Source organism: Ammospiza nelsoni, chromosome 28, assembly GCF_027579445.1.
Source record: "Ammospiza nelsoni isolate bAmmNel1 chromosome 28, bAmmNel1.pri, whole genome shotgun sequence".
Classification (NCBI taxonomy): domain Eukaryota; kingdom Metazoa; phylum Chordata; class Aves; order Passeriformes; family Passerellidae; genus Ammospiza; species Ammospiza nelsoni.
In genome coordinates this window covers 3,618,773-3,643,237 of record NC_080660.1, presented here as the reverse complement: position 1 = coordinate 3,643,237, position 24,465 = coordinate 3,618,773, and the positions used below count along the sequence as shown (strand labels likewise).

General features: G+C 60.8%; 3 protein-coding genes across 4 annotated transcripts; all 3 read left to right on the top strand.

Annotated features, from left to right (window-relative positions):
- The first annotated feature begins 106 nt into the window (after positions 1 to 106).
- PBXIP1 (PBX homeobox interacting protein 1) lies at positions 107 to 3,544 on the top strand. Of its 2 annotated transcripts, none has more exons than XM_059490191.1 (11): positions 107 to 144; positions 648 to 726; positions 925 to 1,036; positions 1,116 to 1,183; positions 1,268 to 1,412; positions 1,504 to 1,716; positions 1,798 to 1,821; positions 1,903 to 1,976; positions 2,061 to 2,189; positions 2,273 to 3,237; positions 3,318 to 3,544. In XM_059490191.1, exons 2-11 carry the CDS (start codon positions 667 to 669, stop codon positions 3,373 to 3,375), a joined length of 1,848 nt encoding a protein of 615 aa, XP_059346174.1. In that variant the 5' UTR covers positions 107 to 144; positions 648 to 666; the 3' UTR covers positions 3,376 to 3,544. The 2 variants fall into 2 exon arrangements, with proteins under 2 accessions (XP_059346174.1, XP_059346173.1); XM_059490190.1 differs by having other exon boundaries at positions 1,253 to 1,412.
- A 944-nt stretch (positions 3,545 to 4,488) lies between these two features.
- On the top strand, positions 4,489 to 6,398 carry PMVK (phosphomevalonate kinase). The gene is made up of 5 exons (XM_059490450.1): positions 4,489 to 4,617; positions 4,760 to 4,823; positions 5,354 to 5,506; positions 5,847 to 5,976; positions 6,151 to 6,398. Exons 1-5 carry the CDS (start codon positions 4,535 to 4,537, stop codon positions 6,285 to 6,287), a joined length of 567 nt encoding a protein of 188 aa, XP_059346433.1. The 5' UTR covers positions 4,489 to 4,534; the 3' UTR covers positions 6,288 to 6,398.
- An 840-nt stretch (positions 6,399 to 7,238) lies between these two features.
- On the top strand, positions 7,239 to 24,028 carry KCNN3 (potassium calcium-activated channel subfamily N member 3). Its single transcript, XM_059490228.1, has 8 exons — positions 7,239 to 7,955; positions 10,949 to 11,044; positions 13,924 to 14,342; positions 19,742 to 19,883; positions 21,381 to 21,491; positions 22,825 to 22,952; positions 23,124 to 23,193; positions 23,732 to 24,028. The coding sequence occupies exons 1-8, from the start codon at positions 7,239 to 7,241 to the stop codon at positions 24,026 to 24,028; spliced, it is 1,980 nt and encodes a 659-aa protein (XP_059346211.1).
- The last annotated feature ends 437 nt before the right edge of the window (positions 24,029 to 24,465 follow it).

Sequence of the window (24,465 nt, the reverse complement as noted above, 5' to 3'; positions counted from 1 at the left end):
GGGGCGGTGTTCAGTGGCGGCCGCTGGCCCCGCCCCCGCCTCGCGACGCTGCGCCGCGGGCTGTGATTGGCTGCCGCTGTCACGTGCGCGGGGGCGGTGGCGGCGGCCCCGGGGAAAGTTCCCGGCAGGACGCGGCGGGCGCAGGTACCGGGAGCGGCGGGAGCGCTGCCCCTGCCGCGCCCAACCGGGGCCGAAACGGGGCTGAGGGCGCGGGCACAGCTCGGAGAGGCCGTGGGGAGCGGAGAGGAGGGGGTTGTCAGCTACCGGGCCGGTTCTGAGTCCCGGACGGGGAACCGGGAGGGGAAGAGAGGGGCGGGAGCTGCTCGAGACCCCCGTCCGGTGCTGCCGGTTTGCTGTGGGGCGGTGGGATCCCGACCGGGGCCCCTGGTTCCCCCACTCCGGGCCCTGAGGCTCCCGTCCACCTGCTGGGTCGCATCACCGGCTAAAAATACCCCGCGGCGGCAGCTGGTGGCGGGGGGGAGCAGCCCAGAGCCGGTGCACCGGGACGGCTCCCAGAAAGCCTCCTAGCTACAGGCCGGAGGGACGGGCTGGCACCGGCACCGTGGCTCTCCTGGTCACATCCAACCCGTCCTGGGAGCTGAGTTGTGTCCCGCTGTCTGTGTGTCCGCCCGTCTGTCCCCTTGCAGGTAGCGCTGCACTGTCCCTATGGCGGAGAAATTGGATTCCCGAGATTCAGAGAGCAGCTGGGTGCTGGCAGGCAGTGAGGTGAGGGCTTGTAACCCCCAGAGCAGACCCCCACTGCTTGAGATCTCCAGGGCTACATCCTGACCCAGTGCCTTGGGGGCAGCCCCCCAGAGCTGGAGACCCCCGGGCACACCCCACTGTGCCCACCTGGGGCTGCAGGCAGAGTGGGCACATGGAGGTCAGGGCTAAAGGTGTCTCCCTATGTACCCCCTCCCCCAGGGTCTGCCCATTGACACGGTGGGTCCAGAGCAGGACTCAGCCTCCCACGGGTCTGACGATGAGGAACCGGAGGAGGAGGAGGAGGATGAAGGCACCCAGGACACAGTCACAGGCAGGCAGCCACCAGGGGTATGGGGCAAGCCTGGTGTCATCTTCCTGGTGTCTCATGACCTTGCTCTGCCTCTCCCCAGCTGTGACTGCCAATGGTGCCACCACCGTCCCCAGCCAGAGCTTGTGCCATGAGGGCAGCGAGCAGGGGGTGAGTCAGACCGGAGGGCTGGGGGTGAGCTGGAGCTGCTGGGCTGCTCCCCACACAGGGATACCCCAGTGCCTGTGTCTGCAGGAGCCAGAGCAATGTGAGGACTCCAAGGCACGGGCAGAGCCTGCCCTGGATGGCTCTGCAGAGCCCAGCGTGTTGGAGGACAATGAGCAGGAGGAGCTGAAGGCTGAGGCTGAGCCACAAGCCCGCCCTGACACCCCCCCAGCAGGTCAGGCCTTGCAGGGGGCTGGCCTGGGGGAATCTCTGCTGGCAGTGTTTAGGTGTAGACCCTCCCTGGAGATTCCCCCATCTCCCTCTAGGGCCAACAACAGAGGACATGTCCTGCACCAGCAGTGACGACAACACGGAGGGGCTGCGGTGGCGGCCGGGCCACAAGCCCCGTCCTGAGCCCGCCACTGTCACACCTGCCCCACAACGGGGGACACCACACACTGGTGATGATGGGCTCAGTATGAGCACGTACCTGCTGGGGGCCTTGGCCGTGGTTGTTGTGGGGCTGCTGATCATCACTGGTAAGTGGGGTCCCAGTGGCCAAGGCCCCAAGGGACAGGACGGGGTCCAGATGTCCCCTCATTGTCCCCTCCTCTCCCCAGGTGGTATCTACGACGTGGCTGACGGTGAGTAGAGGTGACAGCCCACCTGGGCAGGGGGACATCACACAGCAGCCTGGACATTCAGACCCGTGTCCTTCTCTGCAGGCCCTGTGGAGAGTATGGGGAGCTGGGACGTGGCTGCTGGGGAGCAGGAGTCACTGCTGTCCATAGACAGCAATGTAAGGAGGGGTCTTGAGCAGGGCTGAGTGTGGGCAGAGGGTGTCCCCAACGCCCCCAGGGCTCCCAACCTTCCTGTCCTCCAGGACTCCCAGCAGCAGCAGCCCCCTGTGCCCGATGATGGGGGCACGCAGAGCATGCAGTCCATGAGCCAGCTCCTGGACAGGCTGGCCAAAGAGAACCAGGAGATCCGGCTCATGCAGGCAGAGCTACAGGTTGGTGCCCAGCACATCTCTGTGCTGCATCCCAGTGCTGCTCTCCTGCTGCCACCTCTCACAGCCTCCCACCCCTGCCCCAGGCCCACAAGGAGGATCTGCAGGCACTGCTGCACAAGAGCGAGGGCGAGGCGGCGGCGGCCGGGGCGCAGCAGCAGAGCCTGGCCACGGAGAACGCGCGGCTGCGCGCGGCGCTGGAGCGGGAGGTGACGGCGCTGCGCCAGGCCCAGGCTGAGCTGCGGCGCCTGCAGGCCACGGGGAGCCCTGGCAGCCCCAGGGAGCCACGGGCAGAGCAGCGAAGTGCCACGGGTGTGCCAGGGCACGGCAAAGCCGCGGCACGGCGGCACAGCAGCCTGGACTCGCTGCGGCAGGAGCTGGCGGACACCCTGGACCGTGTGCGGGGCTCTGGGGATCTCAAGGGGCTCGTGGAGGAGCTGAGCGCCCTGGAGCAGCACCTGGCCCAGGTGCTGGAGGCAGACAGGTCCTTCTCCACACCCTGGAAGAAGCCATCCAAGGTGGAGAAGGAGAGCAAGTGGCACAAGCAGCATGGTGCCAGGGGATCTCCCCACGAGCAGGAGAGGAGAGAGCAGGGCAAGCCCCACAAGAAGGAGCCCCGAGCCCCCCGTGAGCACAAGCCAGGCAAAGCCTGGGGGAAGCCATCTCACAGCCACCCCCGGCACGATTCCCATGAGCTGCCCTGGCTCAAGCGGTACCGGGCACCCCAGGGCTGCTCTGGGGTGACTGACTGTGCCCACAAGGAGGGCCGGGAAGTGCTGGGGGTTGCCCTGGAGCCGGTGCAGAAGGTGCAGTTCCTGCAACTGCTGGAGAGCTTCATGGGGCAGCTGGGCTTGGGGAGACAATTTGGGAGGCTGGCACCGCAGCTCGATGGCGCCTTCAGGGCTGACGGTGTCTTTGCCCACGACCGCCTGCGGTTCGTGGATTTTGTGGATGATGTGGAGGATCTGCTGGAGGATGTGGCGTGGCAGGAGCAGGGTGACAAGAAGGCAGCTGACGGCTTTGAGGAGTTCATGCTGCAGCACTACAGGGGGTGAGCTGGGGTGGGCAGTGCCAGGGGTCCCCAGGGATTCCCTCCCACTGCTGCCCATCACATTTTCCCTTCTCTTGCAGCACCTCCGGGAACGTGTGGAGCCAGAGAGCCCCAAGGCAGCATGGCACGCGTGGGTAGAGCCAGGGGGGCCTTTGTGTGCCAGCCCCCCCCCCACAAGGGCTCCCCACATGCTGTTTATGGGGTCTAGGGGTGCCCCACACCCTGTAGGGCCAAGTAGGGCCACATCCCTAACCAAATGCACTGTGTGACGCTGCACTGCCACCTTGAATAAAGTCACTGCTGGGCAGAGCTGTGTAGATGTGGGGAAAATGGGGCTGGGGGAAAGGGAGGTGCTGAGAGAAGAGAGCTGGAGAAATGGGGGTTCTGAGGCGGAATAGGGCGTGTAAGGGGAGAGCAGAGGGGACTCAAGTGCTGTGAGCAAGGAAGGTGCTGTGGGAGGGGAGGAACGAGTGCAGGGAGGAGGAAGGGCTGCTGTGGGAGAGGGGGTGCTGATGAAAAGGCAAGGCAGAGAGGAATGTGGTGTGTTGGAGGGGAAGGGGGTTCCTGGGCGAGAAGAATGGGTATTGGGGGCACTGGGGGAAATTTATTTAGAGAAGGAACAGTGAAGAGGAGAGGGGAGTGCTGGAGTAAGTGAGGAACAGTTGAAAAAGTGGGGTGCAGAGGGGACATAAGGATGTTGAGGAGGAAGGGTGCTCGGAGGGAAAAGAGGCTGCTGGGGGAAATAGATTCTGGCAGAAAGCGGGGTGCAGAAGAGCAGTAGGGATTGTGGGGGGAAGAGTGCTGGGGAAATGCAGATGCTGGGAGGAGCAGGAGGAAAGGGAGCATCAGAGGAGAATGAAGGGTGTGAGGAGGAAGTGAGGGCGCTGCGGGCAGAGGGGCAGAGAAGTGCCCGGGGTGCGGGATACCGGAGGCAGGGGAGGGCAGGGGGCAGAGGGGTGCGGGATGCAGGGGGCAGAGGGATGAGGGGTGCCAGGGTGCGGGATCCCGGGGACAGAGGGGCAGAGGGGTGCGGGATCCCGGGGACAGAGGGAGAGAGGTGCCGGGGTGCGGGATACGGAGGGCAGAGGGGTGCCGGGGTGCGGGATACCGGGGGCAGGGAGGGCAGAGAAGTGCCGGGTGCGCAGTACCGGGGGCAGGACCCGCCGTGTCCCCGGGGCAGCCTCGCTGCGGTGCGGGCTCTGCCCGGCAGGGGGCGCCATGAGACGGGCGGGATGCCGGGGGCGGGGCCAGCAGGGGCGTGGCCGGGGGCGTGGTCGGGGGCGGGGCGGAGGCGCCGATGGCGGCGCCGCGCTCGGTGCTGCTGCTGAGCGGGAAGAGGAAATCGGGGAAGGATTTCGTGGCCGAGGAGCTGCGGAACCGGTACCGGGCCGGGCGGGACTGGGGCCGGGCGTGTGGGCGGGGAAGGCGCGGCGGGCGGGGATGGTACCGGAGCACGGGGAGGCCGGGACTTGGCCGAGTGGAGCCGGTGCCAGTGCCCGTCCCGCTCACTCCTCTCCCGCAGGCTGGGCCCTGATGTCTGCACCATTCTGCGCCTCTCCGGGCCCCTCAAGGAGCAGTACGCCAAGGTACCGAGCCGTGTCACACCCGCCGAGCTGTGCCGGGACATTGCCGTGCTGTGCCATCCCACGCTCGTACTGTGACACACAGTGCCACACCATGCCCGAGCTATGCCAGGACACTGCCGTGCTGTGCTGTGCCATGCTCACACCGTGCCACACAGTGCCACACCGTCCCGAGCTGTGCCGGACACTGCCGTGTTCTACCACGTGCTGTGCCGTCCCACGCTCACACCGTAGCACACCGAGCCGTGCCGTGCCACACTGAGTTGTGCCAGGGCATGTGCTTGGCTGTTCTCTGCCTTCCCTGCTGCTCCGTGCTGTGCCATCTGATGCTGTGCCATGCTATGCCATGCTGCACCACACCACGCCATGTCAGGACATGTTGTGCCATCCCACGGTCACGCTGTACCACGCCGTGCCAAGCTGTGCTGTGTTGTGCCATCCCATCCCTGTGCTGTGGCGTGTCACGGCAGCCGTGCCATGCCATGCCATGCTGTTTGCCCAGGCCGTGCCCACTGATCCCTCCTTCCCCGCAGGAGCACGGGCTGGACTTTGAGCGCCTCCTGGATGCCAGCGCCTACAAGGAGAAGTTCCGCCAGGACATGATCCGCTGGGGCGAGGAGAAGCGGCGCGCCGACCCCGGCTTCTTCTGCCGGGCCGCGGTGCAGGGGGCGCTGCAGCCGGTGTGGGTGAGCACCGGGAGGGCACGGGGGCCCGTGCTGGTGTGGGTGAGCACCAGGAGGGCACCGGGGGCTCCGTGCTGGTGTGGGTGAGCACCGGGAGGGCACGGGGGCCCGTGCTGGTGTGGGTGAGCACCGGGAGGGCACCGGGGGCTCTGTGCCATTGTGGGTGAGCTCCAGGAGGGCACGGGGACCCTGCAGCCGGTGTGGGCGAGCTCTGGGGGTGCTGCAGTCGTTGTGGGTGAGCTCTGGGGGTTCCCTGATGCCCTGTGCCGCTGTGGGTGAGCTCTGGGGGTGCAGGGGCTCCCCAGGGGCACAGGCCAGGTGCTGATGATGGAGCCCTGTGCAGGTGGTGAGCGACACACGGCGCCTCTCAGACGTGGAGTGGTTCCGGGCCACCTACGGGGATGTGGTGCAGACCGTGAGGGTGGTGGCTACTGAGGAGACAAGGAAGAGGAGGAACTGGGTGTTTGTCACTGGTGAGCGAGTGCCTGGTGTGACACCGAACCTGGGGCTGCTGCCTCCACTGCCCTTCCTTGGGAGCAGGAGGCTGGGGATCAAGGCTCCCACCTCTGGGGTGTGAGGCTGTGGTGGGGGTGCAGACAGACACATCCTGACCATCCCTGGGGCCTCCCTGGGCTCTGTGCTACCAGGGGTGGACGACGCCGAATCTGAGTGCGGCCTGGACCAGGGAGTGGCCTTTGACTGGGTGATCACCAATGACGGGGATGAGGTGGCCCTGGGCGAGCAGCTGGAGGAGCTGGTGCAGTCTGTCCACAGGAGCCTATAGCTCCATGTCTCTCCACTGGGGCTTGGGGGCTGCATCAGCCCCCCAGCCCCTCATCTCCACCTCCTGCTGATGTTTCCTGTTCTGGAATAAAGCTCTGACACTGAGAACCACTGCCACGCTGGGCCTGTGTCTCATTTCTGGGGAAGGGACACACAGGTGATCCTGCCCCACGGTCACCATGGGTTTCCCAGCTTTCAGGGGTCAGAACTTCTGTCCTGCAGTTCTGTCCAAGCTGGGGTCACCAGCTGGATGTTCCGTGGTGTCTTTTAATAAGGTTTCTAGCAGCCAATTCCCTACAGATTATCTGCTTCCCAAACTCCTACACTCACATCTGCTCCTCTCCTGCAACAGCTGGGCACGGCAGGGGCTGGGGGTATCTGGGTGGGCTGGGGGTTTTGAGGGGGGATTGGGGCCCTATATAGATCTGTGTGTATATATCCCATACTCTGGCTCTACCCCGACCTTGGGGACACCGTGGGACACACACACCGTGCCCCCCGTCCATGGGGTGACCCACCCCGGGATGGGAACACCTGCTCCGGCTGCTGCTGGTAATCCCCGGCCTCTAAACGGATTAAAGGGATCATATCAGAGGAGGGGGGATGCCCGTGGGGGAACCCAATGGTTTAAACAGATTTGGGGTCGTTCGGGACTCGCCCATCGGTGCAGCCCGGTGCACTACAAGTCCCGAACACCCCGCAGAGATGCAGGAGCCGGGGGTGTGATCTGGGGGGGGAGATCCAAAGCGGGGAGCGGGCGGGGATGATGTCAGCCTGCGGGGAGCCCCGGCGTGGCCAATGGCGCTGCGGGGCCGGGCCAGCGGCAGCGGCGGGGGCGGTGGCGGCGGCGATAGCGGCGAGAGCAACGGAGCCCATTCATGATCCAGCGAACGGCGCCGGTGGCGAGTAAAGCGGAACCGGTGCCCCGCAAAGCGGCGCCGGTCCCGCCGTCATGGAGACATCGGGGCATCTCCACGATTCGGGCGTGGGGGACTTGGAGGAGGACGGTCGGTGTCCCTGCCCGTTACCGGGGGATGAACGGTCACCGCCGCCGCCCTCCGCGCTGCCGCCGCTCCAGCACAGCCTGTTGCACTCCTCGCCCGGGTCGCTACGGGCCCCTCCTCCTCCTCCCGCCGCCCCCGCCGCCCTCCACCCTTCCTCCCGCCACGGCAGCCAGCTCAACCTCGGCGACCACCCCGCGGGCTCCGGGGTGCCGAGCGGCAAGCACCGGCAGCCCAGCCCTCTGGTTCACCGGCGGGACAGCAACCCCTTCACCGAGATCGCCATGAGCTCCTGCAAGTACAGCGGCGGCGTGATGAAGCCCCTCAGCCGGCTCAGCGCATCCCGACGGAACCTCATCGAGGCCGAGCCGGAGGCGCAGCCCCTGCAGCTCTTCGGTGCCGGTGAACCCCCCGAAATTGTCGTCTCACGAGAGGACAACCATGCGCCCACCGCCCACCGTCCCAGCCGCCCGCCCGCCCGGCCGGCCCCCAGCACCTTTGCCAAGGGGCCCAAGCGCAAGGCACAGAACATTGGGTACCGCCTTGGGCACCGCCGGGCACTGTTCGAGAAGAGGAAGCGCCTCAGTGACTACGCGCTCATCTTCGGCATGTTTGGCATTGTCGTCATGGTCATTGAGACCGAGCTCTCCTGGGGGCTCTACTCCAAGGTACCGGCGGGGCCGGGGGTGTGCGCGGGGCTGGCGGGGTGAACGTGGAGCCATTTGCCCCATCTGTGCCCCGGGGTAAATATGGAGCTCCTCTGGAGCGGAGCGGGGGCTGCCTGGGGACTGGAGGGATGTTCCCAGAGCTTTCTGTAGTGGATGCCGCAGCCACAGGTGTTGGGCAGGGTGAGCACCCGGCTGGACGTGCAGGAGCTCTGTGTTGGTGGCTCCAGCAGCAGCAGGCACGGACCCACTGAGGTTTGTGTGCCTGTTGCTGGCATGGCACTGCACTCCTCACAAGCACTGTGCCCCCGGCCGTGCAGCGAAGCACCCCCTCCCTCCTCCTCCTCCTCCTCCTCCTCCACACCCCTTCCTGCCTTTTTAAATTTTTTTTCGCCTTTTTTTTTTTTTTTTTTTTTTTTGCAGGACAGTGTCTTTTATTTATAATTCTCCCCCCCGTCCCCCCCCACGTCCCTTCCAGCAGCTCCTGCTCCCAGGGCTGCGCTGGTTGGCAGCGATATGAATAACTCTTTGTATAGACATCTGTCATGTTATTTATACTTATCCAGAGAAGGGGGGAAGGCATCGGCACCCCCACCAGCACCCATGGGCGTCAGCGGGGCCGGCGCTGCTGCCGAGGGGGCTGGGGGGCAGCCAGGGGGGTCCCGGTGCTGCCCGGGGAGGGGAAGGAGCGGTGGGAAGGGGAAGGAGCGGTGGGAAGGGGCTGCTCCCCCTTCCTGCCATGATCCATGGGCACTGTCAGCACGGCAGGTGGAGGAGGGAATGCATGCAATCGGGGGTCCCTGTGGTTTTGGGGACCCCGCTGCCTCCCCAGTCTGGTTTGGGGGGGTCCCGAGCCCCATCTTTGCACGGGTCAGTGGGCATAGGCGGGTGCAGGCAGCAGGTCCGCTGCTCTGTCTGAGGCAGGGGCATGCCAAGCTGGCATCCTCGCCGAGAAAGAAAGATGCTCCAAAGCCAGAGCCTTTTCCTGGTGGTTCCCGCTCCCCCTTTGGCAGGAGCAAAGCCAAACCACCGTCCCCCAGCTGCATCTGGTACCTGTTGAGCCGCAGCCGCCCCGGCAGGCTCCGTGTGGCGCCAGGGGGATTGTCCAGGCTCACCAGCAGAGCGCTGCCATGCTCAATGGCCCCAGCACGCCGAGCTGCTGTGTCAGCTGGGGAAGACCCCGTGAGTCAGCGCTGCTGCCATGCAGCAGCTGTGACACGCTGCTGCCCCTCTGTCACACCAACAATCGCGCTGACAGCCACGGGCAGGCTGCAGGGGAGTCCCTGGCTCTGGCCTCCGCAGGCCCCTGGGCCGGGTTTGCAGCAGCTGTGTGAAAATCCCCCGGTGGGAAAGCAGAACTCGGTGGCAGGGCCGTGATCGCGGGTGTGGGAGTGCCTGTGGTGCAGATGGGGTGCAGGGGTGCAGCTCCGGCCCTGCCCCATGGCCCCAGCCGTGCCACCACGTGCTGCCAGGCACGGGGTGCCGGGGCTGGGCTGGGCAGCAAGGGCACAGTGATCAGGGTGTGCCCGTCAGTTGGCTGTGGGCAGCACGGGGCCTCTCAATTCTGCTGCTCCCACCACCCGTGTGCAGCATCCTGCCATCACCTGGTGCAGCAGGACGTGTGCCAGGGGTGCCAAGGTCCTTCCCCACTTCAGCCCAGACCCCACGGTGTGTGCTGTGAGCATGGGATCCAGGAATGGCCTTTCCTGACAGCTCTCCTCATGCAGGAGGCATTGGTGCACAATTGTGACACTTACCAGGTGCCCCACGCAGGGTTTGTGCCCCTGAGGAGGGTCTGGCCAGAGCCACCTTGGCACAAGGCTGCCCTTGGAGCTTGCCTGTTAATAGTAGTGTTTAGTCACAGCACTTTTCTTAGCACCAGCCATTATATCCACACAATTGCACAGCCAGAGCCAAGTCGTTAACAATGCGGTGCCGCCTCCACAGCAAATAGTCCCTTCTCTGCGTGCAAACAGCCTGTGGGGATGAGGAGCAGGGGGAACGGGGAGCCAAGGCAGGCCAGAAACAGCCCAGAGCCAGGCCAGAGCCAGCCCAGCACGCTGGGGTGCCAAGGGTTGGGTGCCATGGGCCAGCTGGGCCTTGGCAGGCCGGCTGTGCCAGGCCTCAGCACGCTGGGGGTGGCACTGGGGTGTGGCACGGGGGCTGAGGGGGGCTTGGTTTGGGGGTATCATCCCGGTGAGGGGCTGCCAATGCTCCCCATCAGTGGGGCTGGCACACTCATGGGTTAACCAGCATCCAAAGGGAACACTGAATCCTGATTTTCACAGCCAGTTCAGCCATCAGGGAATCAGGGGCTGGGTTAATTTACATAAGATTAATTAGCTTCAGGGTCTGGTTGGATTTTCTGTGTAGATACCACAACACTGGGCTCGGGCTGGATGGGGCTGGGGCACTGGAATCTCAGAGGGGAGGTTGGGAACTGCACTCAGCAGAGCAGAAAACAGAATTAAAAAAGAGTTTTTGTTTATTTTTGCTGGTGGTACCAGTGGTGGCAGTGATGCTGATGCTCTGGTGGTGCCCTTACTACTGTGCCAGGCTGCTCAGGGGGAAGCTGAAGCAGCACAAGAGCTGTTGAGGATGGAATAACGGGGAATCGGGGGCTGGGTTAATTTACATATAATTAGCTGGAGGGTCTGGTTGGATTTTCTGTGTGGATGCCACAACACTGGGCTCAGGCCGGATGGGGCTGGGGCACTGGTGTTGCACATCTCAGAGCGGAGGCTGGGAACTGCGGAACAGAATTAAAAAAGAGGTTTTGTTTATTTTTGCTCGTGGTACCAGTGGTGCTGATGGCTCTGATGGTGCCCTTGCTACTGTGTCAGGCTGCTCAGGGGGAAGCTGAAGCAGCACAAGTGCTGTTGAGGATGGGATAGCAGGTTTTGGGGGTCAGTATTTCCTTTGGGGTGTGGAGCCCAGTGCCAGCAGACTCCCACAGCTGTGTGCCCCTTAATGCCCTCCCTGCTTTCCCCCTGCAGGACTCCATGTTCTCCCTGGCCCTGAAATGCCTTATAAGCCTCTCCACCGTCATCCTGCTGGGCCTCATCATCGCCTACCACACCCGGGAGGTGCAGGTAGGTGCTGGCATCACCACTGAGGGGCTGTGGGGTTTGCCAACCGCCTGTGAGTGGGGCACAGCACCTGAGCTCACATCCTGGAGCATCCTTCCTCTTTGTCAGGGTCCTGGGGGGCAGTTCTTGGTCTGTCTGGGCCACAGGTGCTGGGCAGATATGCTGGAGGAGACCACAGCCAGGAAGGGCTCAAGGCAGTCAAAGTGCCAAGGAAAGCCGAGAAATCCTTTCCTAATCAGGGCTGCACACTCTCTTCCTCCCTGGGAAGTTGAAGGGCTCCCAGTTTGTTCCAGGAAGGCTCTGCTTCCCTGTGCCTCGGCACAGTGCCAGCCCATCAGGGCCTGGGAGGAATGAATCACCAGGCAGGAGAAGGAGCATCCTGGGCAGGGATGTCAAACCCCCAGCCCTGAGAGCACCAAAACCCCACCTTGTCCCTCCTGGGGCTGGGGGGCTTTGCCATGGAGGGGTTGGCAGCAGCATCCCACTCCCTGTCTGCCCCCGTGGGGACCAAGCCTGGGGGGTTGAGTTGCTCAATGCAAATATTTGAGAGCTCTGCTTGTTGCTGCAATAATATTTACCCCAGGATGACGGTAGCTGGGGTCAACAGGGCGAGCTGTGCCCTCCCTGCTCGCTGTTTCCTCTCTGCTTGTTGTTGCTGGCAGGGATTTGGGCAAACACAGCATCCACCCAGGCAGCACACAGGTCATCCCACATCTCCTGCCCTGACCAAAGTGCCACTGCTGTCCCCCTGCACCTCACCACGATCCCAGTGCTCTGCCAGGCCACTCACACTGGGAGACAGGGAATGAGATAAGTGTGACTTGATCTGCTCCAAACAAAGTGGTGCTGGCTGCTCATTGCCCTGAGTGTTATAAAGTGTTATAAAGAAATTGCTGATAACCCAACAGAAATCGAATGGGGCTGCCAGAGCTGTAAACCCTCAACTTCTTGTACCTCTTGTACCTAGCCATGGCACTTGTCAGTGATTTTCCTCTGGGAAACAATCAGCCTCTTCCCTCAGGATTCCCTCTTCCTCTCTTGCCCAGAGGAGCTGCCTCATCACTGGAGGTGTTCAAGGCCAGGCTGAAAGGAGTTTGGAGCAGCCTGGGGTAGTGGAAGGTGTCCCTGCCCATGAAAATGGGTGGAATGAGATGAGCTTTAAGGTCCTGTTCGACCCAAACCAGCCTGTGATTCTATCATCCTACTAATTGTGTTAATTAGTCCTTTGAAGGCCTTCCTGTGCCTCAGTTTCTCTGGGGCTGAGGCATCACTCAACCCCACGTTATATCACAGCAGGTGAAGGAGAGCAGTGCTGGCAATGCTGCCAGCTCCTGCCAGGGTGTTCTGGAGGGGCAGAGACTCCTCATCCCTGTGCTTTGAGTGCCTGGAGCTGCTCAGGCTCTTGGTGAAACTTTAATCCTCATGAGGTGTCCTGGTAGCTTTTCTTGGCCTTTGTTTTCCTGGAGATGTGGTGGCTCTTGCTCCCTCCCCTGCTGGAGCCAGGGATGCTGCATGTGTTGGGAAATGCCCCCCTGGGTACCACTGAACCACTCTAGGTTTCCATGGAAACCCACTTTGATGCTTTACAGGTACAGAACAGAGAGGGGCTGGCTCAGGCTCGGGGGAATCCTGCCCAGACCTTGTTCCTTCCCCTCCCTGGCCTGTGGCAGTTCCCCATCACACAGGCAAAAGGCTCCTGCCTTTTCCGCTTGCTAATTTGTTTATTTTAACACCCTTTTCCAGGAAGGAATAGGCTGTCAGCTTGCTAAATGCCTGAGGATCTCCCTTGACAGCTTGGAGCATTTTTGTAAACAATTTCTCAAACAAAGCAGCTAAAAGGAGCAGAGTTTTCCCTACAGAAAGGGAGGTGGCTGGGACAGCCACACCGTGAGTCAGCCCCGGTGGCTCCTGCCATCCCCAGGGACAGCCCCAGATGCCAGGCTGGGCTGGCACAGGTGCACTGGGGCCTCTGGAGGGTCGTTCCTGGGCTCACGGCCAGCTGGGGTTGAGCTCCCCACTCACCCCTCACCCTCTGCCCAGCCCTGGCTCTGTGAGCGAGCCAGCATCGCTCTGTGAGTGAAGGATTGAGGACACGGACAATGGCACCGCTGCCACATCCCCCCCTTGGATCCCTTCCTGGTGGTTCCTTTGGCAAGTGCTGCTGGCAGAGAGGCCCCGAGCAGGTCCCTCCTGCTGGGTGTCCCTGTCACACCAGGGAGGAGCCAATGGCAGCCTCAGCACTGCCCCTGCCCAGTCACCTGCCTGGGTGACTCCCAGGGCTCTGGTGGCATCCCAGAGAGGCCAGCTGAGCTGTCACCTCCCCAGCTCCTGCAGAGACCCCAACTCCATCCCTGAGGATGGGAGAGGAGCTGCTGTACCCAGGATGAACCGTCAGTTGCCATGACAACTGGATCCCATCTCCGCCAGCAGCTGGATGCTCCGACTGTGCTGTTCACTGCCCAGATACTGCCCTGGCACTCAGGGTGTGCCCACTGTCAGCGAAATCAGTGCAACCCCAGGAGCAGAGGGACTGGGGTGACTCATGCTGGTGCTCTGTGGCACCATGGCTTGCCCATTTCTGTGGCCTGGATGAGGGGGACGTTTTGGGAGGTGGGCTCCTGCCAGCCAGATTTTGAGCCTGGGTGCTCAAGGCCGGGCACCTTAAAGTTTTGGTGGCCATCCCTGGCACACACCAGCAGGGCGGCACAGAGCTTGGTGGTGATTCATTCCCATGTTTTTCCTCCCCATCCATCCCCAACACTTCTGGCTGAGCCACACGCAGCTCCCCTGAGCTCTGACCCCCAGATCCTGTGGAGGGAGGGTCAGGGATGGCAGTGGGCAGGCTGTGGGGCCTGTGTGGTGACTGTTTTACATCCTGGCAGCTCTTTGTGATCGACAACGGAGCTGACGACTGGCGGATAGCGATGACGTACGAGCGCATCCTCTACATCAGCCTGGAGATGCTGGTCTGTGCCATCCACCCCATCCCCGGGGAGTACAAATTTTTCTGGACAGCTCGCCTGGCCTTCTCCTACACCCCATCCCGGGCAGAGGCCGATGTGGACATCATCCTGTCCATCCCCATGTTCCTGCGCCTCTACCTGATCGCCCGGGTGATGCTGCTGCACAGCAAGCTCTTCACCGACGCCTCCTCGCGCAGCATCGGGGCGCTCAACAAGATCAACTTCAACACCCGCTTTGTCATGAAGACTCTCATGACCATCTGCCCTGGGACAGTGCTGCTGGTCTTCAGCATTTCCCTCTGGATCATCGCTGCGTGGACAGTCCGTGTGTGTGAGAGGTGAGGGGCTTTGGGGTGCTCTGGGGTTCGGGGTGTTTGCAATGAGCTGGGGTTGGGGGTTTGTGGCAGCTCAGGTGCTCAGGGCTTGGGAATGCCTGGTGGTTTGGGGTGCTCAGCTGTTAAGGATGCACAGAGGTTTGGGATGCAGGGAGGTTCAGGATGCAGGGAGGTTTGGGATTCAGGAAAGTTTGGGATGCTCAGTAGTTCAGGACACGAGCATGACAAACAGCAGTGTAGAGGTTTGGAAAGCTCCACGGTTCAGGATGTGCAGCAGTTCAGAAATGCACAGAGGTTTGGGATGCAGGGAGGTTTGGGATGCTCAGTAGTTCAGGACACGAGCATGACAAACAGTTTGGGATGTGTGGAGGTTTGGAAAGCTCCACAGTTCAGGATGTGTTGCAGTTCAGGATGTGCAGCAGTTCAGGAATGCACAGAGGTTCAGGATGCAGGGAGGTTTGGGATGCAGGGAGGTTTGGGATGCTCAGGACAGGAGCGTGACAAACAGCAGTGTGGAGGTTTGGAATGCTCCACAGTTCAGGATGTGCAGCAGTTCAAGATGCAGGGAGGTTCAGGATGCAGGGAGGTTTGGGATGCAGGGTGATTTGGGATGCTCAGTAGTTCAGGACACGAGCATGACAAACAGTTTGGGATGTGTGGAGGTTTGGAAATCCCCGTGGTTCAGGATGTGCAGCAGTTCAGGAATGCACAGAGGTTCAGGATGCACGGAGGTTCAGGATGCAGGGAGGTTTGGGATGCTCATCTGTTAAGGATGCAGGGAGGTTTGGGGTGCATGGAGGTTTGGGATGCTCAGTAGCTCAGGACACGAGTAGTTCAGGACAAACAGCAGTTTGGGATGTGTGAAGGTTTGGAAAGCTCCACAGTTCAGGATGTGCAGCAGTTCAGGAATGCACAGACGTTGAGGATGAATGGAGGTTTGGGATGCAGGGTGATTTGGGATGCTCAGTAGCTCAGGACACGAGCATGACAAACAGTTTGGGATGTGTGGAGGTTTGGAAAGCTCCACGGTTCAGGATGTGCAGCAGCTCAGGATGTGCAGCAGCTCAGGAATGCATGATGATGTGCAGTGGCTCTGGAAGCTCAGCACTTTGTGGTTTGGGATTCACGGCAGTTTGGAATTCTCAATGGAGATGTGATGTCCCAACAGCCTGGAGGAGGGGGGTGTTGGGGCCTCAGTGGCTCCCTGCACTGAGCCCTGCTGTTACAGATGATAAATGGCACAGGCAGGAAGCAGAGCAGGCTCAGCCCTGTCCTCACAGGTCCTTGTGCAAGAGAACATCTGTGAGAAGCCCCAGGAGCATGAGAGGGGGACAAGGTGGGGGCTGCGTATGGGGAGGGCCCAGAGGTGCTGATGGGGAGTGACAGGGCCTGGCTCAGGCTCCAGCATCGCTGCAAGTGACTGCCATGACAACACTGTGGTGACATACCCACAGCTCGATGGCATCGCGCCAGCACCAGCGTGCTCAGCACCGGGGTTGCTGTGGCGACCAGCCTGGTGGGTATCACTGCACCTCCATCTCCCAGGGACCTGCCACCACTCTTTGTCTGCTGAGGGAGCCAGGGGGCTGTGCTGGTGGCAGCCCAGGGCTGGGCCAGGAGGTTTTCTCCACAGGCTGCCAGCAGCACCTGGGAAGGGAGGGCAGGTCCTTCACGAGCTGCCCTGCTGTGGCAGCTTTGTGTCATCCTTGGAGCTGAGGTGTGAAGGATCACAGCAACTGGCACCCCAGGGTTACCTGGGACACCCAGGTTGCTTTCAAAGTGAGAGGAAGGCCACCTCCCTCCTCCTCAGGGTGGGACCCGTTGCTGTGGTCACGCTGCAAAGGGGCATTAGGGCAGCTGGAAATGCTGTGGCAGTGGCGTGGGACGGCACGCTGAGATTTTATGAGCTTTTACTGCCTGCATTTGCCTTCCTGCCTCCCTTAATGATGCTCTCCTTATGAGCTGGAAGCTCAGGCACTGCCTAATTGTGTTTGAGAAATTGTGGTTTGTGCCTCCTCAGCAGGGAGCAGGAGGACAGGCACCCAGGACACACACAGGAGGGTAACCCAACCCCTGCCAAGGCTCAGGCTGCAAGATGCAATGAAGAACTCTCAGGAACAAAAACTCCCCAGAAATTATGCAGACGAGGCACTGCAGATCATTGGCAGTTGCCATCACCTCCCTCAATGTACAGAGAGAGGCAGAAGAGAACCCAGGTGGGCTGGAGATGCGTCAGTCCTGGGGGATGCAGGACTGGGGGAACGCAGAACCCCTGGGACACGCTGTGTGTGTGAGGGATGCCACATCCCTGGGGGATGCACCAGCCCTGGGGGCGTCACACAGCTCCCACAGGGGCTACCCAGGACGTGTCCCCCTGCCCACACTGCCCACTGGCACTGGAAAACAGTTTGCTGTGGTTTGCAGCACCATTCCCTGGGCAGTTTAGAGGTGGTGGTGCCTCTCCAAGACGTGGTCCTGGGGCTGGGCTGCCACATTTTATTGGAATATTTACCAATCTAGCCAGACAGGACGTGCCTGAGCTTGTCTGGCCCTTGGTGCTGAACCAAAAAGCAGCAACTGTGGTGTTTCACCCCACAGACACTTTTGGCTGGCTAGATGTTGCAGTTGGGTGCATGGAACCAAGTCCAAGGCCTGCAGGAGCTCTGGTGGTGCTGGGATGGAGCTTCCCCCCATAACAGGGGCTGCTCCTCAGGTTTCCCTCTGTGGAGAAGCTTTAAGGTGATGGTGAAGGAAAGGAGTCGGTTCTGATGGAGGGTTTGGATCCAGAGCTTTATTCTCTGAATGCAGCACCAGCTCCAACAGAACTCCCTGAGCCCGTGGTTGCTGCTCCTTTGAACCCCAGGGAAGCCACCAAGCAGGGACAAAGGGACAAAGGACACCTGGATGGCCCAGTGCCCCCCCAGGGGTTTGAATGTGCCAATCCTTCGGGAATTCCAGGACTGACAGACAGTGCTGGGAGGGGAAAGCAGAGGTGACTGACACACCTGGGAGGGAATTATCAGTGAGGAACCCGAGGTTCTGAGCTAAACCCTACAATCACAACGCAACAACGGCACCAAGCCGTGCTCTCCGTGGCTGTGGGGGCAGCAGCAGCATCCTCAGCATCCTCAGCATCCTCAGCATCCCCAGCATCCCCAGCATCCCCAGCATCCCCAGCATCCCCAGCATCCTCAGCATCCTCAGCATCCTCAGCATCCCCAGCATCCCCAGCATCCCCAGCATCCTCAGCATCCTCAGCATCCTCAGCATCCTCCCGTGCGCCGCGGGGCCGCTCCTCTCGCTGCTAGGCAACCTCGCCCGCCGCTCCGGTGTGCCCGCCCGGCCCCACGGAGCGCACGTGTGCCCCAGCGTGTGCCTGGAGCTGCCCGGAGCCCCGATGTGTGCCCGGAGCTGCCCGGAGCCCCAGCGTGTGCCCGGAGCTGCCCGGAGCCCCAGTGTGTGCCCGGAGCCCCGATGTGTGCCCGGAGCTGCCTGGAGCCCCGATGTGTGCCCAGAGCCCCAGCGTGTGCCCGGAGCAGTGCCCAGAGCTGCCCGGAGCCCCAGCGTGTGCCCAGAGCAGTGCCCGGAGCTGCCCGGAGCCCCGATGTGTGCCCGGAGCTCCAGCGTGTGCCCGGAGCCCCGATGTGTGCCTGGAGCTGCCCGGAGCCCCGATGTGTGCCCGGAGCCCCAGCGTGTGCCCGGAGCAGTGCCCGGAGCAGTGCCCGGAGCTGTCACACACAAGGCAGGTGCTGTGGGTGATGCTCAGGGCTCCAGAGAGGTGAGGGTGGCTGTGTGCAGGTCAGGGGATGACACAAAGTGCCTCAGACCCTCTGTTCTGCAGCCCAGAAAGTGGTGCTGGTGTCTGAGCAGGTGGCCCCTCTTTCTGCCCAAGAATTGATAGACCAGAGCCAAACTCTCTGGTTTATCAATCTTGCTCAAAGTGCTGCTCAGTGGAGAAAATGTCCCTCTGTCCAGCAGGCCTGGAACCCCCCTGTCCAGCATGATGCTCTTGGGGTTGTTCCCTCAGGACATTCCAGCCTGTGGGATGAGGCGGGCTCAGCTCTCCTCAGGACACTGGATGGGAGAATTGTGTGTGCCCCACTGCTGGCACTGGAATTTTGGGGAGTTTATGGGCCCTAACTCCCATAGAGCCCATAACCTATCTAACTCTGGAGTAATTGTGTGATAATTCCACTGCTGGCGCTGGAATTTTGGGGATTGCCACTGAGGTTATGGGTGCTAACTCCCATAGAGCCCATAACCTATTTAATTCTGGGATAATTGTGTGTGCCCCACTGCTGGCACTGGAATTTTGGGGATTGCCACTGTGCTTATGGGTGCTAACTCCCATAGAGCCCCATAGCCTATCTAACTCTGGAGTAATTGTGTGATAATTCCACTGCTGGCACTGGAATTTTGGGGAGGTTATGGGCTCTAGCTCCCCTGGCCAACCCACCCTCACCATGGCTGAAGGTGCTTTCTCCTGCACCAGGACCTCATTTGAGTCTCCAGCTGAGGGAAAAACATTTCAGAAGAGGAGAAAACCCAACTGCTCTGCGAGCAACGCTCTTGGAGCTGGGATTGCCAAAAGCTCCATCTGTTTTCCCTCTCCAGATCCTGTGAAGAGGCTGGGAGAAGCCTGCCAGGGAGAGGCAGGAGAACAACCATCCTGTTCATGGTGGGGTGAAGGCACTGCCTGGCCCTGCCAGCTCAGGGCTGAGTTTGGCTGCCAGGGCTCAGCACCACATCCCTGGGAGCTGTACCTGCCTGGCTTGGCTGTGCCTGCCCAGCCCTGGGAGCTGGAGGCAGCTGGGGCTCCTCTTTGTGATTTCTGGAAGAGCCACAGCCAGTCTGGGACAGCCAGAGTGGTCATCACTGACCTCACATCCCCAGCAGCAGGGACCTGGAAAATCTGCAGCATTCCCAAAGCTGCAGCCACTCCACATGTGCTGTGTCTGGAGTGTGTGGGAGCTGTTCCTGTGTTCCTGGAAGCCAAGGCTGTGCCAGAGGCTCCACAGGACCCATCCCCAGCAGTTCTGCTGGCAGCTCTGCCCTCTGGAGTGCCACAGCACCACAGGGATGCAGGGGGGATGCCAAGGGTGAGCTGCTGTGGTCAGGGCCTTTGCAGAGCCACAGCTCTTTGTCCCATCAGCACCACATGGCACAGGGGACACACAACAGCACTGGGGTGTGGTGACAGCTCTGACTGAAAGCAGAAGCCCTTTCCACCGAGTTTGTGCTCTCATTTTGTCCATGTGGGTTTTCCAGTGCCAGAAATTGTGCAACCACTGCAACTGTGGCACATCCCACTGTGCTGTTAATCCTGTGCCCAGGTGCCCCCATTCCTGCCCCATCCACCCCTGTCCCCTGCTGTGACACTCATGTCCCCATCTCCCTGGCAGGTACCACGACCAGCAGGATGTAACCAGCAACTTCCTGGGTGCTATGTGGCTCATCTCCATCACCTTCCTCTCCATCGGCTACGGGGACATGGTCCCACACACCTACTGTGGCAAGGGAGTCTGCCTGCTCACTGGCATCATGGTAAGGGTCATGCTGAGCTGGTTTCCCTCCTGTGGGCTCTGTCTGTCTCCATTTCAGGAGGAGAGGCCACTGGAATTTACCAGGGGCTGTTTCTCAACTGTTTTGTCAATGTGCAAGGCCCAATGACTTCAGCTCTGAGGTCTCACAGCCTGGGAGGTGATGGAGCTGTCTCAGCTGATGGATTTGGGCCCACACTCAGTAAGGGTGGAGTCAGGGAGCAGAAGGGCACCTGGGCATCCCTTGGCCATCCTGGTCCACACCATCTGGTTTCCACTGCTCATCTGCCAGGGGTTCCTTTCCTTCTTAGCCAAAAGGCCACCATTCTCCAGTGCCCCCAGAGTACCTGCCCCCATGAGCCCACCACGAGATCTCCTGGCTTGTGGGGCTTTCCTTTCCAGCCAGGGCTGCTGAAGGAGCAGCTGGGGGCTCCTCACAGATGTTCCCCAGCCATCAGCTCTGCCCACCTCAGCTCCAGGCCCTGGGGATGGAGCCATCCCTCCTCCCAGCTAGGGCAGACCCCATGCCATCAGCTGGGGGGGCTCCACCAAGAGGAATTCATCCTGTATTTTCTGCAGATCTTTGATGTGTCTTGGATGAGGCCAGATGCAGCAAGGCTGGTGTTGCTGGTGGGAGAAAATCCCTGTGGATGAGGGTGATGCAGCAATTGCCAGCAGAGGAGGAGCTGCTGGCTCAGCTGAGGGGGTTCCAGGCTCCCAAAACTCTTCCCCAGCCAGTGGTGACTTTGAAGTGAGGCCCAGTACAGCCCCCCACCCCTGGGAATGGAGACCCCCACGCCCTCTGGGGTTGGAGGCTTTGCTGGGCACTCAGCACCAGGGGTAATCACCCATCCAGGAGCAGAGAGGTGGTGGCAGCCAGAGAGTGCAACAGGACCTTTGAGGACACTGAAGGATTCAGGCCACCAGGTTAATTAATGACTCTTTGAGGACAGAGAGCTTGCCAGGCTGGCAGCACTCTGCCAGAGCTCTGGGGGCAGGCAGGGACCCAGCTGGAACGAGCAGAGCTCGGCAGGGCGGCTCTGGCAAGGACAGCTCAGCAGAGATGTGCACTGGGAATGCACATCTGGCCCTGATTGCTGGCATAAGGGAGCTCCAGCTGCACCAGTTTGATTTAGGGTCCTGATTTGGGGCCCTTTCTCTGCTCTCACTGGTGTTGCCTGGTGTTTCCCCACTGCTCTCCCAGCCCAGACCTCTCTTGGGAATGGAGGGCTCTCCATCCCACAGGGCTCTGGCACAGGGCAGATCTCTGGCACAGGCTCCTCACCAACCACTGCTGACCTTGCCAATAGCCCTGGCCTCTCCCATTAATTACAGAGCCCTTCACCAGCCACCCAAGGACACCCAGGCTCTGTAGGATCTTGTCAGGATAACAGGGAGGACATGTAGCTTTAGTAATCTGCAGATTTCAAGGGTGAGGGTGGGAGTGCTGGTGTTACAAACCAGAGACAAACTGTGTTCCCCAACTGATGTCCCTGCACAGGGTGCTGGATGCACAGCACTGGTGGTGGCTGTGGTGGCCAGGAAGCTGGAGCTCACCAAAGCTGAGAAGCACGTCCACAACTTCATGATGGACACACAGCTGACCAAGAGGGTAAGGTGACATGGGGGCATTGCTGTGTGCCAGGAGCTGGGGGTTTGGGCCACCATGGCAGGAGAGAGGTGTCAGCACCTCTGGATCTGTGGGAACCACAGTGGGAGAAGGTGCCAGCATCTCTGAGTGAAGCTACAACAGGAGAGGAAGGTGTTGGCACCTTTGGGGGTAAATCCTGTGGGTACCACTGCTGAGGAAGTTTTCCAGATGCTGTGGATATTGCACAGGCAGCAGTGTTACACTGAGACAAAGAACAGCAGCTGTCTTCCAGGGATTGAGGTGATTTTGGGAGCACACTCCCTCCTCTTCCAGAGCATGATCTCACTCCTCTTGCTGTCAGGAAGACAAGTGGATTTCAGTGATTCAGTGTCCACCACGGATAAGAACCATACTGTGAGGCTCCTCTGAGGAGAGCCTGCAGCAGGGTGTTCGTGGGGTCACCAGAACTGGTGTCACATCCCTGGGAGCATGGAGGAGCTGCAGGAGGTCGCTGGTGTTGGCAGCCTCACCATGGCAAAGCATCAACAAGCCAACAGTGGCCTGTCACATAATGGGCTCTGCTCTGTTTTAGAGGGGATGGTGGCAAAACAAGCATCAGTGCAGCCCTTGGAAAGGCAGCTACTGGTGGGCTGCAAGCAGGGCACGCACTTCACCCCAGAGAGCAGAGCCCCAGCCAAAGCCCTGACACCCCAGGAATAGTCAGGACCTTGGTGTGACCAGGCTGGGAGAGCAAAACAGCTGCTGAGCCCCTCTGCAGTGCCATTGATAGGGATCTGCAGGCTCCAGGCCAGGCACAGAGCAGCCAATTGCTCCTGGAGGGAGCAGCTGAGCCGTGGTTCAGGCACAGAGCTGCAGAAATCACATCCCAGCACCAGCAGCACAACTGGGACCTGCTGGCCTGGGACCTGCCAGGATTCACAGATGGGTGCCCCCCTGTCCATCCTGCCCAGCAGAAGCTCCTGCTGATCTCTCTCAGGAGGTTCCCAGCAAAGCAGTGGAGAATATGTTAGAAATTCTGAGAAAGAGCCTGAAATGCAGCATTTTCCCTGGCCTGCAGGCAGCTGGTGCAGAAAAAACTTCGGGTATTTTTTTCTTGAGGCTTATGGTACAACTTTGTGTGTGGGCAAAGAGCCAGGACTGGGATGTGGGTGCAGCAGGGGCCAACAGCTCTGCCCTCTCTTGCTGCTTGAAGTGCTCAGCATCCCCTGGAACAGCCCAGGAGAGTTTGTGGGTGCAGAGCCTCTCTCCAGCTGGGGCAGGGGATGTGCAGCACTGGTTCAGTGTCTCTGAGGTCCCACATGCCTGGGGACCTGCAGCCACTCTTCCTTTTCAGATCAAGAACGCTGCAGCCAACGTCCTGAGGGAAACGTGGCTGATCTACAAACACACCAAGCTGCTGAAGAAGATCGACCACGCCAAAGTCAGGAAGCACCAGAGGAAGTTCCTACAAGCCATCCACCAGTAAGAGGCTGTGCAGGGGGCTGGGGGCAGGCTGAGCTCCAGATAAAGCTGGATGCTGTCCCTGGCAGGGCTGTGGGGGCAGTTTTGCCTTGCCCCAGATGCAGGCAGGTGTCCAGATGCAGTTTGGAAGAGGGGAGGGAGTACAGCCACGTGCTCTTTCCTTCCCCCCAGGTTACGGAGCGTGAAGATGGAGCAGAGGAAGCTGAGTGACCAAGCCAACACCCTTGTCGACCTCTCAAAGGCAAGTCCCACAGGAACCCTGTGGCTTGGCCAGACTCGGTGTTTCTCTTCACTCGGAATAACTAAAGCAGACTTGGCTGACCGCAAAATGCTCCGGCTCTGTAAATGTCAGCAAGGAATAGCTGCTGTGGGATGGCTGCCCTTGCAAAGCAGGAGATACACATTCATGAGCCAGAGGTTCCCTGCAACCCTCTTTGCAACGGGTACCACTGCTCAGCAGCACAGATTCAGCAGAGTTTCCTTGCTTTGATGGCCAGGGATGAGCCAAACTGCAGTGGCAGAACCCTTGGAGAAGCTGGGGTGGGCTGAGATGGGGAGCTGAGCCAAACTGCAGTGGCAGAAGCCTTGGAGAACATGGGTGGGAAGAGATGGGGCAGCTCTCAGGGATAAAGGGGTGAACTGAGCCAAACTGCAGTGGCAGAACCTTGGAGAAGCTGGGGCGGGCTGAGATGGGGCAGCTCTCAGGGGTAAAATGGTGAGTTCTGTGGCACTTACCCCTCCAGCCAAGGTACTAACTGTCCCCTGTGTCCCCTCCCCAGATGCAGAACGTGATGTACGACCTCATCACAGAGCTAAACGACCGCAGCGAGGACCTGGAGAAGCAGATCAGCGGCCTGGAATCCAAGCTGGAGCAGCTCAGTGCCAGCTTCAACTCCCTGCCCCTGCTGATGGCTGACATGCTGCGGCAGCAGCAGCAGCGCCTGCTCAGCGCCGTGCTGGAGGCCAGAGGGGTTGCTGTGCCCGTGGGCACCCCCCAGACACCCCTCTCTGAGAGCCCCATTGGGGTCAGCTCCACCTCCTTCCCCACCCCTTACACGAGCTCGAGCAGCTGCTAAAACACAGCCCCTGAGCCCTGCTGTGGACAGGGGAAGCGTTTCCACACGGATCTGTGAACTTTCCTCTGGCCCTTGAGCCGCTGCAGGAGCCTTCAGCTGGAGCCAGTAGTGGGACCAGCAGTGCCCGAGCGCCGCTCGGAGCTTTGCCAACGCCTTGGTTTGGGGAATTGCATCCCTCTTCAGGTGCCTCTACACGTGGTGAAGGAAGGGGACGGAAGGTGATGCCTTGGGCCAGCCTGTGCCGCGGCGTCCGGTGGCAGACGGGAAAAACCCACGCTCAATCTCAGGTCTTCACGTTTGAAAACAAAACAAAACAAAACAAACAAAACAAAGCAAAACAAACAAAACACCGAGTCAGAAGCACTGAAGCAACGGAGACACCGGAGGGAGAGGTTTTTTCTCCCTGGGCCCCCTGCTCCTCTCAAGATTGCCAAACC